This window comes from Panulirus ornatus, chromosome 57 (genome assembly GCF_036320965.1).
Source record: "Panulirus ornatus isolate Po-2019 chromosome 57, ASM3632096v1, whole genome shotgun sequence".
Lineage (NCBI taxonomy): Eukaryota > Metazoa > Arthropoda > Malacostraca > Decapoda > Palinuridae > Panulirus > Panulirus ornatus.
This window is the reverse complement of record NC_092280.1, coordinates 31,461,940-31,479,045: the sequence shown is the minus strand read 5'-3', so window position 1 is coordinate 31,479,045 and position 17,106 is coordinate 31,461,940. Positions and strand designations below refer to the sequence as shown.

Here is a 17,106-nt window from a genome sequence, read left to right as displayed (position 1 = left end):
CTCTATAGCAAGGAGTTAACGGAGGCATTTCACTACATTGACCTTGATCTTGCTATATTTGACGAGGATGAACCAGACACAGAATGCAGTTCAAAGATGGCCTAAAATATCTTTGCTGACATGAAGTGCTTCTAAAGAAAACAGACACCTGTGAGAAAAAGACACATGTGAGGAGGACCAGTCATCTAGTGATGTAATAGCTGAGTCCACTCAACTGTGTCCAGCACCTTTGCCAACTACTTCATCTGACCCTGACGACCCCCATCCCAATAACCTGTTCCATTCACCACCTCATTCTCTATCAGTATCAGCAGCAATTCCAGAATAGCAGTAAACGTAAGTGTTGAAATTAGGTTTGTTATTTTCAGCTTTTAATTACCAGAATTGATTTTTTGTGTAATGTTTCTTATAGATTTTACATTTCCTTGTACGAATATACTGTAATTTTTCACTGGTATCATACTCATTACTGTCTTTTCAGCAACAAAACCCCTGATCTCCACAGCTTACATTGACTTATGTTTTTTTGATTTATCTGACCATTTTCAAAAATGTAATTATCACGTAAATCGATAGGTGCCTGTACTCATGCATAGGGTTGTTATAGGTATATAATGTAGATTTGAAATAATTTTCAGTTGTCTCCTTACACTTACTGCCATCATTTGGCTTAAGGAAACTGTGTGTGGAATAGTTATTACTACTGCTTGATTTTGGTAGATATATGAGGGGTTGGTAGTTACAGATTTTGATACATATAAGAGGGTTGTTGGTTACTTATTCAGAAAGGTGACTCACGAAAGTTATGTAAATTGACATTTAAAATCTTTAAGAAAAACAAACTGAATATAATTGTATAACAGAAACAGTAAGGATCATTCTACAATGGTGTTCACTTGGCCACAGGAGTTCATGAGCATGCACCTAGTATGTTTATGTCATTTTAGCTGGTAACACTGTTTGGAGGAGGAGAGAGGGTACATGGAACACAGTAGAGTGCTGTAAACTGTTGAATAGATGGTCACTAATAAAACAGTTAAATTGCTCATGCAAATAGGTCTGGTAGTAAGTTTTGTGTAATTGATAATGATCAGACATGTAAAAAACACCCAATAATGTTAATGAATGTAATAGTATGTTGTGTTGCCAAGAATACTGTTGTTGTACATCAGCTATCAGTCAACATGTAATATGTAAGAGGACACTTCATTAGTAAGTGTCTACTGTGGAAGTCCATCCTGGATTCTGTATACCAAATAATTGATTATAAACATGGCTACTGTGTCAGTTAGGGACATGTAACAATGGGCAAATAGTTATGTCTTATGACCTCCAAACTCTCTCTCTCTCTCTTTTAAACACCACCATTCATCCTGCTTCTCCCCTCTTTCTCTACTTCCTTCCCTCTCTCCTTTTCAGTGTCTCTTCCACCCTCCCTCCCTCTTTTTCAGCAACTCCTCCAACCTTCCTCTCTCCTTTATAGGGTCTCCTCTACCCTCTCTCCGAATCCACAAACCATGTGTTCAGTAGTGGTTGAAAAAGCTTTGATGTGTGATGCCACTAAGGTGATTGTTTTACATCATGGTTGTAGTGTGTGAAAGAAGAAAGCTGAGAGTAAATGTGAATAAGAGTAAGGGTATTAGGTACAGTAGGGTTGAGGGACAAGTCAATTGGGAGGTAAGTTTCAATGGAGAAAAACTGGAGGAAGTGAAGTGTTTTAGATATCTGGGAGTGGATTTGGCAACGGATGGAACCATGGAAGCAGAAGTGAGTAGAGGGTGGGGGCGAAAGTTCTGGGAGCGTTGAAAAATGTGTGGAAGGCGAGAACTTTATCTCGGAAAGCAAAAATGGGTATGTTTGAAGGAATAGTGATTCCAACAATGTTATATGGTTGCGAGGCATGGGCTATAGATAAAGTTGTGTGGAGGAGGGTGGAAGTGTTTGAAATGAGATATTTGAGGACAATTTGTGGTGTGAGGTGGTTTGATCGAATAAGTAATGAAAGGGTAAGAGAGATGTGGGGTAATAAAAAGAGTGTGGTTGAGAGAGCAGAAGAGGGTGTTTTGAAATGGTTTGATCACATGGAGAGAATGAGTGAGGAAAGATTGACAAAGGATATATGTGTCAGAGGTGGAGGGAACAAGGAGAAGTGAGAAACCAAATAGGAAGTGGAAAGATGGAGTGAAAAAGATTTTGAGTGATTGGGGCCTGAACATGCAGGAGGGTGAAAGGCGTGCAAGGAATAGAGTGAATTGGAACGATGTGGTATACCGGGATCGATGTGCTGTCAATGGATTGAACCAGGGCGTGTGACGCGTCTGGGGTAAACCATGGAATGTTTTGTGGGGCCTGGATGTGGAAAGGGAGCTGTGGTTTTTGTGCATTGTACATGACAGCTAGAGACCGAGTGTGAACGAATGTGGCCTTCGTTGTCTTTTCCTAGTGCTACCTCGTGTGCATGCGGGGGAGGGGGTTATCATTTTGTGTGTGGCGGGCTGGTGATGGGAATGAATAAAGGCAGCAAATATGAATTATGTACATGTGTATATATGTATCTGTCTGTGTATGTATATATGTATACAACAAAATGTATAGGTATGTATATGTGCGTGTGTGGATGGTGTGGGATGTGTATGTATATACATGTGTATATGGGTGCATTGGGCCATTCTTTCGTGTGTTTCCTTGCGCTACCTCTCTAACGCTGGAGACAGCGACAAAGTATAATAATCATGGTTGTAATGTCAGTTTGGAGCATATTATTTGAAAGCGATGTTATGTTTCCTTGTGTTAAGTGTGGATATTTATGATGACCATAACTCAGAGTTCATTGATTTACATTTATTACTCTTTTCCTTTGGTTACTCATTAACCTTTCGCATAACATGTAAGGTTTACAATTGTTGGACACAGTTCCTGTGTTTATATTTAATTATATGTTGTAGATATGATGATCGCACTTGTCTATGATGATAGTATGAAGGTGAAATCACACTTCAGTTGGAGTTCATACTATTTTATTTAACATGTATATGTTATACAGAATCCTGCATGAACTTCCATAGTAGCCCTTGCTGATAAAGTGTCATCTAGCATATTTCGTAATGATTGACAGCTACTATACTACAATACCATGAAACATTACATTCATCAATGTTCTTAGGTGTTTTTTACATGCCTGATTGTTAGCAGTTATACAGAACGTACTACTTGACCTATCCTTACTCCTCCCTATACAATGTTACCAGCTCAGTTGACATAAACATATTAGATAGGTGCTTGCGAACTCCCTTTGCCGAATGTACATACAGCTCAATCCTTGCATGCAAGTTGTACATACATGTACTATTATCTAGGACACATTGAGATTCATACATGTAGGGCTGAATTTTGCAGGCTTTTTCAACTATGTGCCAGTATTATGACATGTACCGCTATTAGGTGTGGCCTTGGTTTCTGCCTTATGAGGTTAGTGTGAGTAGTGACTCCTTGAAGCCAAAGACTTGGATGATCACTCAACAGCATTCCTGTGGGGGATGTGTGTGTTACCTTCATTGTTAATCTATGGCTATGTGATATACATAAGCTCATTCTTTTTACGTATTATTTACTTTTACATACATTTACATTAGTAGGCAGGTGAGCAAGTAGGACAAGAGGAGGGCGAGTGGTTTGCCCGTAGAAAGGGTGTGTGATGTCACCATGGCTGTCTAATCTTTGTGAATGAGTGTTGAGGGAGGTAAATGTGAGGGTTTTGCAGAATAGGACAAGTTTTCAGTCCGTTCGGGTTAGGGTGCCTGGGGTTCGAGTCAGTTGCTGTTTGCCAGTGTGGGGACTTTAGTGGGCAAAAGGATGACACCCAGATAAGAGCATCATCAATCTTTTGTCCTATTCCTTAATTGAGGATGAAAAACTTGCCCTGGGAATTTTATTTTTTACTCTCTTTCAAATCCACTGATACTTTTAGTGTGAAATATCTATTATCTATTTTGAAATCCACTAATAACACCACCCAGTGACATGGATCTGTGCGTAGAAAATGCTAAACCTGGTGTTTGAGTTTGGGAGAGGGTTTGAAAGGGTGAAGTTGAGAATTAATGTATTACAGATATAACTAAAGTTATAGAATTTAACAGGGAAGAGAGACAGGTTGGTTGGAGTGTGAGTTTGCATGTTAAGAATTTGGAAACACCTTTTTTCAGCACAAGATGATCCACATATATACTTGGATGGGGTGGTTTGGGAGGTGAATGCAAAAGTTTTGGAGAGAGGGGCAACTATGCAGTCTGTTGTGGATGAGAGGGCTTGGGAAGTGTCAGTTGTTGTTCACTGATGATACAGTGCTGGTGGCTGATTCAGGTGAGAAACTGCAGAGGTTGGTGACTGAGTTTGGTAAAGTGTGTGAAAGGAGAAAGTTGAGAGTAAATGTGAATAAGAGCAAGGTTATTAGGTTCAGTAGGGTTGAGGGACAAGTTAATTGAGAGGTAAGTTTGAATGGTGAAAAACTGGAGGAAGTGAAGTGTTTGATACCTGGGGGTGAACCCTGGTAACTAGGATATTGCATTTCATGCAGAACTATATACTGTCAATTTCATCCAGTTGGAAATTAAATGCCCAAGGACAGTATGCGTGTGAGGAGGGTAGGTTGAGTAAAGAATGGCTTTGTGAGAGAAAGTTGTGATAGTAAGCAAATTATGTTTGAGAGAGAGCTGAGCATGGTGTGTTGAAATGGTTGTTTACATATTGAGAGGATTAGTGAGGGGAGACTGATTAAGAGGATATATATACTTCAAAAGTGGAAGTAACATGGATAAGGGGTGACTAAGGGTGAGATGGAAGGATGAAATGAAAAATGTTTTGAGTTATTGCAGGAGGGTGTAAGGCATGCACTTGATAAAATGAATTGGATTATTGTTGTACACAGGGTGAGGTATTTTCAGTAGGCTAAATCGGGGCACGTGAAGACGTCAAGGGAAGCCACAGAAGAGAATGTTAGATTTGGCTGTGGAAGATGGGGCTCTGGTTTCATTGCATTGTACATGATTAGGGAAGAGAGGTAGATTAAGGGTGAGATAGAAGGATGGAGTGAAGTTTGAGTTATCTGGGCCTGAACATGCAGGAGGGTGTGAGGAATACAAAGGATGAAATGAATGGGAGCACTGTTTTTCATGGTGTAACTTGTTGTTAGGGGTCTAAACCAGAGGTATGCTGGATTTGGCTGTGGATAGGGGGTCTCAGGTTTCATAGTATTATACCTGGCAGTTTGAGAGTGGATGTGAACAAATGAGTGTCTTTTGTGTTCCTGGCATAACCTATTTAACAAAGGAAGTGGTGAACAGCACAAAAAATATATGTATTTTGAAGAACTGATGAATGTGGGGGAAGGGGAGGCTGCAGTTATTACATGCATGGGTAAGGAGGAGGAAAGGAAGAGGATACAAGTGCAGGTGCCTATAGCAGATAGGGAGATAAGAAGGGCAGTAATGAGGCTTAAGGTAGGAAAGGCACCTGGAATGGTTGGGATTATGGCTGAAATGCTGAAGAATGGAGGAGAAAGTGTGATACAATGGATACATCTGATATGTACTTTACAATGGAAACAAGGTTGTGCCAGAGGATTAGGTGAAAGCAATTATTGTACCTGTATTCAAAGGAAAAGGTGATAAGGATGTATGTAGCAATTATGGGGGAATAAGTTTGTTAAGTATACCAGGAAAAGTGTATGCAATATCATTAATGACAGAGTGATGGAAGTACTGAATGCAGATTAAATGAAGAGCAGGGGGGGTCTCTCTCTCTCTCTCTCTCTCTCTCTCTCTCTCTCTCTCTCTCTCTCTCTCTCTCTCTCTCTCTCTCTCTCTCTCTCTCTCTCTCTCCTCTCTCTCTCATAGAAAAGGTAAGGGATATGTGGATCAGTTTTTTGTAGTAAGCATGACCATGGAAAGGTATTTAGCAAATGGTAAGAAATTTTATGCAGCTTTTATGGATCAGGAGAAAGCGTATGACAGAGTTGAGTGGAATGCTCTATGGGAAGTGTTAAGAATATATGGTATAGGGGAACAACTGTTCTCTGACGTTAGTGAGGTAGTGCAAGGAAACAGGTGAAAGAATGGCCCAACCCACCCACATACACATGTATATACATAAATGCCCACACACGCACATATACATACCTATACATTTCAACGTATACATACATATACATACACAGACATATACATATATACACATTTACATATTCATACATGCTGCCTTCATCCATTTCTGCCGCCACACATGAAATGCGCCCCCCCCCCCCCCTCCCTGCTTGTGCGCAAGGTAGGGCTAGGAAAAGACAACAAAGGCCACGTTCGTTCACACTCAGTCTCTAGCTGTCATGTGTAATGCACCGAAACCACAGCTCCCTTTCCACATCCAGGCCCCACAAAACTTTCCATGGTTTACCCCAGACACTTCTCATGCCCTGGTTCAATCCATTGACTGCATGTCGACCCCGGTATACCACATCATTCCAATTCACTCTATTCCTTGCTCGCCTTTCACCCTCCTGTATGTTTAGGCCTTGATCGCTCCAAATCTTTTTCACTCCACCCATCCACCTCCAATTTGGTCTCCCACTTCTCATTCCCTCCACCTCTGACACATATATCCTCTTTGTCAATCTTTCTTTACTCATTCTCTCCATGTGACCAAACCATTTCAATACACCCTCTTCTGCTCTCTCAACCAAACTCTTTTTATCACCACGCACCTGTCTTACCCTTTCATTACTTAATTGATCAAACCACCTCACACTACATATTGTCCTCAAACATCTCATTTCCAAGCATCCACCCTCCTCCGCTCAACCCTATCTATAGCCCATGCCTCACAACCATATAACATTATTGGAACCACTATTCCTTCAAACATACCCATTTTTGCTCTCCAAGATAGCATTCTTGCCTTCCACACAATTCTTCATTCTTCAGTGCTCCCAGAACCTTTGCCCCCTCCCCCACCTTGTGACTCACTTCCGCTTCCATGGTTCCATCCGCTGCCCAATCCCCTCCCAGGTATCTAAAACACTTCGCTTCCTCTAGTTTTTCTCCATTAAAACTAACCTCCCAATTAACTTGTCCCTCAACCCTACTGTACCTAATAACCTTGCTCATATTCACATTTACTCTCAGCTTTCTTCTTTCACACACTTTACCAAACTCAGTCACCAACTTCTGCAGTTTCTCACCCGTATCAGCCACCAGTGCCGTATCATCAGCGAAAACAACTGACTCATTTCCCAAGCTCTCTCATCCACAACAGACTGCATACTTGCCCCTCTTTCCAAAACTCTTGCATTCACCTCCCTAGCAACCCCATCCATAAACAAATTAAACAATCATGGAGACATCACACACCCCTGCCACAAACCTACATTTACTGAGAATCAATCACTTTTCTATCTTCCTACACGTACACATGCCTTACATCCTCAATAAAAACTTTTCACTGCTGCTAACAACTTGCCTCCCACACCATATATATTCTTAATACCTTCCACAGAGCATCTCTATCAACTCTTATCATATGCCTTCTCCAGATCCATAAATGCTACATACAAATCCATTTGCTTTTCTAAGTACTTCACTCATACATTCTTCAAAGCGAACACCTGATCCACACATCCTCTACCACTTCTGAAACCACACTGCTCTTCCTCAGTCTGATGCTCTGTACATGCCTTCACCCTCTCAATCAATACCCTCCCATATAATTTCCCAGGAATACTCAACAAACTTGTACCTCTGTAATTTGAGCACTCACTCTTATCCCCTTTGTACGATGGCACTATGCAAGCATTCCGCCACTCCTCAGGCACCTCACCATGAGTCATACATACATTAAATAACCTTACCAACCAGTCAACAATACAGTCACCCCCTTTTTTAATATATATATATTAGGGATATTTTGTGTGATCGGGGCCTGAACATGCAGGAGGGTGAAAGGAGGGCAAGGAATAGAGTGAATTGGAGCGATGTGGTATACCGGGGTTGACGTGCTGTCAGTGGATTGAATCAAGGCATGTGAAGCGTCTGGGGTAAACCATGGAAAGCTGTGTAGGTATGTATATTTGCGTGTGTGGACGTATGTATATACATGTGTATGGGGGTGGGTTGGGCCATTTCTTTCGTCTGTTTCCTTGCGCTACCTCGCAAACGCGGGAGACAGCGACAAAGCAAAAAAATATATATATATATATATATATATATATATATATATATATATATATATATATATATATGGCCCACCCCACCCTCATACACATGTATATACAAACACGTCCACACACGCAAATATACATACCTACACATCTCAACGTATACATACATATATACACACACAGACATATACATATATACACACTTGTACATAATTCATACTGTCTGCCTTTATTCATTCCGATTGCCACCCCGCCACACATGAAATAACAACCCCCTCCCCCCTTGTGTGTGCGAGGTAGCGCTAGGAAAAGACAACAAAGGCCACATTCGTTCACACTCAGTCTCTCGCTGTCATGTAATAATGCACCGAAACCACAGCTCCTTTTCCACATCCAGGCCCCACAGAACTTTCCATGGTTTACCCCAGATGCTTCACATGCCCTGGTTCAATCCATTGACAGCACGTTCACCCTGGTATACCACATCGTTCCAATTCACTCTATTCCTTGCACGCCTTTCACCCTCCTGTATGTTCAGGCCCCGATCACTCAAAATCTTTTTTACTCCATCTCTCCATCTCCAATTTGGTCTCCCACTTCTTGTTCCCTCCACCTCTGACACATATATCCTCGTGGTCAATCTTTCCTCACTCATTCTCTCCATGTGACCAAACCATTTCAAAACACCCTTTTCTGCTCTCTCAACCACACTTTTTATTACCACACATATCTCTTACCTTTTCATTACTTACTCGATCAAACCACCTCACACCACATATTGTCCTCAAACATCTCCTTTCCTACACATCCACCCTCCTCTGCACAACCCTATTCATAGCCCATGCCTCACAAACATATAACATTGTTGGAACCACTATTCCTTCAAACACACTCATTTTTGCTTTCCAAGATAACACATTCTTCAACGCCCCCAGAACCTTCGACCCCTCCCCCACCCTGTGACTCACTTCCGCTGCCAAATCCACTCCCAGATATCTAAAACAATTCACTTCCTCTAGTTTTTCTCCATTCAAACTTACCTCCCAATTTACTTGTCACTCAACCCTACTGTACCTAATAACCTTGCTCTTATTCAGATTTACTCTCAGCTTTCTTCTTTCACACACTTTACCAAACTCAATTGCCAACTTCTGCAGTTTCTCACTTGAATCATTGATCCAAACTCAATTGCCAACTTCTGCAGTTTCTCACTTGAATCAGCCACCAGCACTGTATCATCAGTGAACAACAACTGACTCACTTCCCAAGCATTCTCATCCACAACAGACTGCATACTTGCCCCTCTCTCCAAAATTCTTGCAATCACCACCCTAACAACCCCATCCATAAATTAAACAACCATGGAGACATCATGCACCCCTGCCGCAAACCTACATTCACCGAGAACCAATCACTTTCCTCTCTTCCTACTCGTACACATGCCTTACATCCTCAATAAAAACTTTCCACTGCTTCTAGCAACTTACCTCCCACACCATATACTCTTAGTACCATCCACAGAGCATCTCTATCAAATGTCTTCTACAGATCCATTTGCTTTTCTAAGTACTTCTCACATACATTCTTCAAAGCAAGCACCTGAACCACACATCCTCTACCACTTCTGAAACCACACTGCTCTTCCCCAATCTGATGTTTTGTACATGCCTTCACCCTCTCAATCAATACCCCCCGTATAATTTCCCGAGAATACTCAACAAACTTACACCTCTGTAATTTGAACACTCACCTTTATCCCCTTTGCCTTTCTACAATGGAACTATGCATGCATTCTGCCAGTCCTCAGGCACTTCACCATGAACCATACATACATTGAATATCCTCACCAACCAGTTAACAACAGTCACCCACTTTTTTAATAAACTCCACTGCAGTACCATCCAAACCCGCCGTCTTGCTGTCTTTCATCTTCTGTAAAGCTTTCACTTTCTCTTCTCAGTTTACCAAATAGTTCTCCTTGACCCTCACACTTCACACACCACCTTGACCAAAACACCCTATATCTGCCACTCTATCATCAAACACATTCAACATACCTTCAAAATACTCACTCCATCTTCTCACTTCTCCACTACTTGTTATTACCTCCCCATTATCCCTCTTCACCAGTGTTCCCATATGTTCACTTGTGTTACGCACTTTATTTACCTCCTTCTCAAAACATCTTTTTATTCTCCCTAAAGTTTAACGATACTCTCTCACCCCAACTCTCATATGCCCTCTTTTCACGTCTTGCACCTTTCTTAACCTCTTGCCTCTTTCTTTTATACATCTCCCAGTCATTTGACTATTTCCTTGCAAAAATTGTCCAAATGCCTTTCTCTTCTCTTTCACTTACAATCTTGCTTCTTCATCCCACCACTCACTCCCCTTTCTGATCTGCCAACCTCCCACCTTTCTCATGCCACCAGTATCTTTTGTGCAAGTCATCACTGCTTCCCTAAATACATCCCATTCCTCCCCCACTCCCCTTACATCATTTGCTTTCACTTTTTACTATTCTGCACTCAATCTCTCCTGTTACTTCCTCACTGAAGGCTTCTTTCCAAGCTCACTTACTCTCACCACTCTCTTCACCCCAACATTCTTCTTTTCTGAAAATTCTACAAATCTTCACCTTCGCCTCCACAAGATAATGATCAGACATCCCTACAGTTGCCCCTCTCAGCACATTAACATCCAAAAGTCTCCCTTTCACACGCCTATCAATTAACATGTAATCCAATAACGCTCTCTGGCCATCTCTTCTACTTACATACATATATTTATGTATATCTTTCTTTTTAAATCAGGTATTCTCAATCACCAGTCCTTTTTCAGCACACAAATGCACAAGTTCTTCACCATTTCCATTTACAACACTAAACATCCCCATGTACACCAATTATACCCTCAACTGCCACATTACTCAACTATGCATTTAAATCACCCAGCACTATAATCTGGTTTTGTGCATAAAAGCTGCTAACACACTCACTCAGCTGCTCCCAAAACACCTGCCTCATGATCTTTCTTCTCAGGAATAGGTGCATAGGCATCAATCATCACCTCTCTCTCTCCATCCACTTTCATTCTTACCCATATCAATCTAGAGTTTACTTTCTTACACTCTATCACATACTCCCACAACTCCTGCTTCAGGAGTAGTGCTTCTCCTTCCTTTGCTCTTCCTCTCACCAACCCTTGACCTTACTCCCAAGACATTCCCAAACCACTCTTCCCCTTTACCCTTGAACTTTGTTTTACTCAAGAGCCAAAACATCCAGGTTCCTTTCCTCAAACATTCTATCTATCTCTCCTTTTTTCTCATCTTGGTTATATCCACACACATTAAAACACCCAAATCTGAGCCTTGAGGAGGATGAGCACTCCCCACATGACTTTCACTTTTTAGAAAGTTTAAATACAAGGAGGGGAGGGTTTCTAGCCACCCTCTTCAGTCCCCTTTAGCCACCTTATACAACGTGGGGAATGCGTGGGAAGTATTCTTTTTCCCCTATCCCGTTTATTTATTTAATTATACACTGATGTTCCAATGTGTCCTCTTGTGTATGTACACAATTAATTTCCTTCCAAAACATTTTCATATTCTCCCTGAAACTTATTGATACATGCTCATCCTAACTCCAGTTTGCCCTCCTTTTAAGCCGTACATCACTCTTTTCTCTTTCTCTTGCAATTTAATTTTGTCATCCCATCACTCTCCACCATTTTTTCCATGCCTTCCTCCCACTTTCTGCACGCCTCTTGCATGTTGGCACTGCTTCCCTGAATATCTCCCATTCTTTTCCTAGTCCCTTACCTTTACCCACTCCTTTACCTTCATTTACTCTTCCCTTTTGCCATTCTACACTCTCTCTCTCTCCCAGTATCTCTTTACACAAGTCTCTTTTCCAAGCTCACTTTCACCACCCTCTTCCCTTGTCTTATTTTTTTAAAGCCTTTATGTCTTCACCCTTGCCTCCACAAAGATCGGATATCCCACCAACTGCTTCTCAATACATTCACATCCAAGATTTTTTTTTTTTTTTTGCCCATATATTAATTAGTACAGTAATATTCACTTTCTATCTTTCCTGCTAATTCACTTGCACTTATGTATGTCCCTCTTTTTGAAACCAGGTATTCCCAATCACTAGTCCCTTTTAAGCATACAGCTCCATAGGCTGTTCACCATTTCCATTCACATCACTGAATATCACATGCCTCCCCATACATACCCTCAACTGCTACATTACACACTATTGTATTCAAATTACTCAAAAACAAATACCCAATCTCTCACATCAACATTGCTGACACACTCATCTTCTATCAAAACACTCACCTCTTTCTTTGTCTTCTTAATTCCAGGAGGACAAGCGATGATAATCACCCATCTCTGATAATTCACTTTCATTTTCACTACCCTCAGTTTTTGGCTCACTTCCTTACATTCTCGTGCTTCAGCAGAAGTGCAACCCCTTCCTTTGCTCCCACTTTAATCCTAACTTCAGACTTTACCCTTAAGACATTATTCCCGTACCATTCTTCCTCTTACCCTTGAGCTTTGTTTCACTCAGAGTTAGAACATCAAGCTTCCTTTTCTCAGACATACTATCTATTTCTCCCTTCTCATGGTTTGAAGACATTGCCTGCAAGTGGTTCCACCATAAGTGAGGAATCACACTCAACAAGACTGTATCATCATTGGCAGATGGAAAAGAGTACTGGTATAACATCATCGAGGACCTGTTCATTCCCAAGGGAGTCCACCTTATCCTGTTCCTATGTGAAGTGCAGCCTCAAAGCTGCAGGAGCACCTTAAAAAGGTTGTTGGAGTTACTTACAGATAATTATAATGATAGTCACATACTTAATAGTATGCCAAATTCATAAAGTTTTTCCTTATCCACAGGTTACATCAGGTACCCAACTGTATTGCTAGACATGTCAACGTATCCATATTTGCCTGGGCTCCCAGATGATGATGATGAAGATTCTGCCTCTGCCCATGGACGAAGACGGCTAGCGTTATTTTCTCGTCATAAGCGACCAAACCCTTCTAGCACAGCTGGACAATCTCAGAAGCAAGGACAGAATGCTGGTCAAAAGGAGAGGGAAGGACAAAGTGTTGGGTCTAATTCTGTATCGACTCATACAGGATCTGGGGCTCTTGGTGGATCTCAGGGTAACATTGGGCCTGGAGGAAAAACAGCCACACGCTCTGATGTAAAGGAAACGCTCAAGTCAATGGGATTAAGGTGTGAAGATTTCACCATTAGTGTTTACTCAAGGGAACAAGCACATGCCATATTAAGGAGGCAGGGTGTAGAAGTGACGCCAAATAATTTACCATCCAAAGAGAAGTCTTCAGCAATATCTACAAAAGGAGGATTGAAAAATGCAAAGTCATCTGAAGTTCCAAAAGTAAGTCATAATATGAGAACAGGTAGTGCCGCAAATAGTCGAAATGCTGTTGCACACTATGATGGTGATGTAGATGATGATGATGACTGTGTAATTTTAGACCCACCTGATATGCCAAAATGTACTCCTAAGCTACCACAACAATTTCAGTTAATGGGTACTACTGTGCAAGTGAATCGTGGAGCCAAACGACCAAGTAGACCCATGGCCAATCAACCCCAGGCCAAGAGACCTAATTCTCGACCCATGATGTATTATCGTAAAGAGCATGATCAGGACTACAGTACTGAAGCATCTGTACAAGATACCTTGAAAAGATTGAAGAATTATAACATATCCATCACTTGCAGACGAAATGCCTCAGGTTTAAGACCACAAGGTGTTGCAGTAGACAGTGATTCTGAGATGGAAAATGACAGCCACTTAGATTCTGATGAAGATGGAGAAGATATGACTAAATATCTTGAATGCCAAATAGGAGAAGTTGAGGATATGCAAGATATGCAAGAAGAGGAGATATTTGAAGAGGATTTAGATATTGATTGTGATGATAAAGATGATGTTGATTATAATCCTCGTGGAAAAAAGAGAAGGCAAAAGAATAAGTCACCACGCAAAGGAAAGAAGACCAGTGAATCTGGATCAGGTGGAGATAAAGCCACCCGTGAGACTCTTGTAAATGAGATCCCTGAAATTGTTCCAAGTGTAGAAATGGGAGAGTTAAGTGATCACCATGTGTCAAATCCCTCTGAGAATGAATATGATCATGACCCCCTTGCTGAAGAAAATTTTGAAAATAAAGAATTACGAGATATAATGGAGAATGCTGTCCATTTAGAGGAAGCTGATGATAATCAGAATACAAACCAAGAAAATGGTACCAATGAGAGCTCTAATGAAGGTCATCCAGAGGGAGAAGCAGGATCAGAAACCAATGAAGAAAATAAAAGTGAAGAAAATAAGGAAGAATCAGGAAATATTTTAGGAGAATTTGTTGAAACTGAGGAAGCTGCATCTCCAGTACAGAGAGAAGGTACGGTACATGAAGAGGAGGAGGAAATAGATGAAGAATTAGAGAAAGAGCTCCTCGGTGAGGATTTAGGAGATGGTGAAGAAGGTGATATGGAGGAAGACTTATAAACATGCTTCCTCAACTGGAGTTTATTATCACCCTCTGGTAAAAGTACCAGTTCTAAACTGACAGGACTGAATGTGGTAAAACCTCTCCACATATCTCTTTTGCACGTGATGTTCTTGAAATTTGGTCCTCCATTTTTCAATCGTGCAGTTTGCCAGTGTTCGTTACTCTGCAGGTGCAGCATATCGAGACATTTTAAAAGCCAAATCTTTTCGAGTAGAACTTTGGACAATAAAGAATGATTTAATGGAGTGAACATTTTGTAATGTTGTACGGTAGGCAGTGTATATATTAAAATTCGAAGGTTTGGTTTGTATATGAGGCCCAGAAGTAAACGGACCAGTAAGGCATTTCCTCAACCTCGGTTCAGTCATCTGATTGTTTTCAGAATACATGGTAAAATGAAATAGTGATTGTGTACAAAGGGAAAACTTACAGCACCTGAAAGTACAAGGAATATAAAGTCTTGGATTTGGCATGTGACTGATGTGTTCATTTTAAATGGTGTGTAAATGGGCATAGATATTTCATTTTTTGGAAATTCAGTATTGGAATTTACTATATATATATATATATATATATATATATGTAGTATAGAAGGAACAGAGAATTGGGCCAGGTGAGGGTATTCCCTCAAGGCCCAGTCCTCTGTTCTTAACGCTACCTCGCTAATGCGGGAAATGGCGAATAGTTTGAAAGAAAAGAAAATATATATATATATATATATATATATATATATATATATATATATATATATATATATATATATATATATATATATGATAAAACCTTAAGACGCTGTTTACAGGGTTCATGAAGTTTCGAGGCTGCACACTACAGATAATTGCAGGGTAATCATAGGCTCCTATGGAGTGAGAAATACTTTGAGGAATATGTACTCCCATTCATCCACTGATGATGATACAACATTACTGAAGGTAACTTTTGCAGAGTTACCACATCCAAGTGGAGTCTAGTATAGATGTATGTTTTATTATTTTTGTTTTTATTATACTTAATCACTGTTTCCCGCATCAGCGAGGTAGCGATTGAAGTATATATATTTTATTTTTATTTTATTATACTTTGTCGCTGTCTCCCACATTTGTCAGGTAGCGCAAGGAAACATGAAAGAACAGCTCAACCCACCCACATGCACATGTATATACATAAACGCCCACACACACATACGTACCTTTACATTTCAGCGTATACATACATATACTTACACATGCACATGTTCATACATGCTGTCTTCATCCTTTCCTGCAGCCACCCACCACACATGAAATGACACACTACAGATAATTGCAGGGAAATCATAGGCTCCTATGGAGTGAGAAATACTTTGAGGAATATGTACCCCCATTCATCCACTGATGATGATACAACATTACTGATGGTAACTTTTGCAGTTACCACATCCAAGTGGAGTCTAGTATAGATGTATATTTTATTATTTTTGTTTTTCATTATACTTAATCGCTGTTTCCCGCATCAGCGAGGTAGCAATTGAAGTATATATATTTCATTTATTATACTTTGTTGCTCTCTCCCATGTTTGTGAGGTAGCCCAAGGAAACAGACGAAAGAACAGCTCAACCCCCCAGACGCTTTACATGCCTTGGTTCAATCCATTGACAGCACGTCAACCCTGGTATACCACATTGTTCCAATTCACTCTATTCCTTGCATGCCTTTCACACTCCTGTATGTTCAGGCCCTGATTGCTCAAAGTTTTTTCGCTCCATCCTTCCACCTCCAATTTGGTCTCCCACTTCTTCTCGTTCCCTCCACCTCTGACACATATATCCTCTTTGTCAGTCTTTCCTCACTCATTCCATGTGACCAAGCCATTTCAATACACCCTCTTCTGCTCTCTCAACCACACTCTTTTTATTACAACACATCTCTCTTACCCTTTCATTACTTACTCGATCAAATCACCTCACACCACTTATTGTCCTCAAACATCTCATTTCCAACACATCCATCATCCTCCGCTCAACCCTATCTATAGCCCACGCCTCGCAACCATATAATATTGTTAGAACCACTATTCCTTAAAACATACCCATTTTTGCTCCCTGAGATAACATTCTCGCCTTCCACACATTCTTCAACGCTCCCAGAACCTTCACCCCCTCCCCCACCTTGTGACTCACTTCCGCTTCCATGGTTCCATCTGCTGCCAAATCCACTCCTGGATATCTAAAAAAAACCTCACTTTCTCCAGTTTTTCTCCATTCAAACTTACCTCCCAATTGACTCATCCCTTTACCATACTGAACCTAATAACCTTGCTCTTATTCACATTTACTCTCAGCTTTATTCT

General features: G+C 40.8%; 1 protein-coding gene across 6 annotated transcripts in view; it reads left to right on the top strand.

Moving 5' to 3' along the window:
* The window catches only part of LOC139766420 (uncharacterized), a 144,810-nt gene extending 129,731 nt beyond the window's left edge, over positions 1–15,079 (top strand). For all 6 annotated transcript variants that reach the window (XM_071695089.1, XM_071695093.1, XM_071695087.1 and 3 more), the window contains one exon: positions 13,122–15,079. In XM_071695089.1, the coding sequence (XP_071551190.1) occupies positions 13,122–14,773 (1,652 nt within the window). In that variant the 3' untranslated portion in view covers positions 14,774–15,079. The remainder of the gene's footprint in view (positions 1–13,121) is intronic.
* The last annotated feature ends 2,027 nt before the right edge of the window (positions 15,080–17,106 follow it).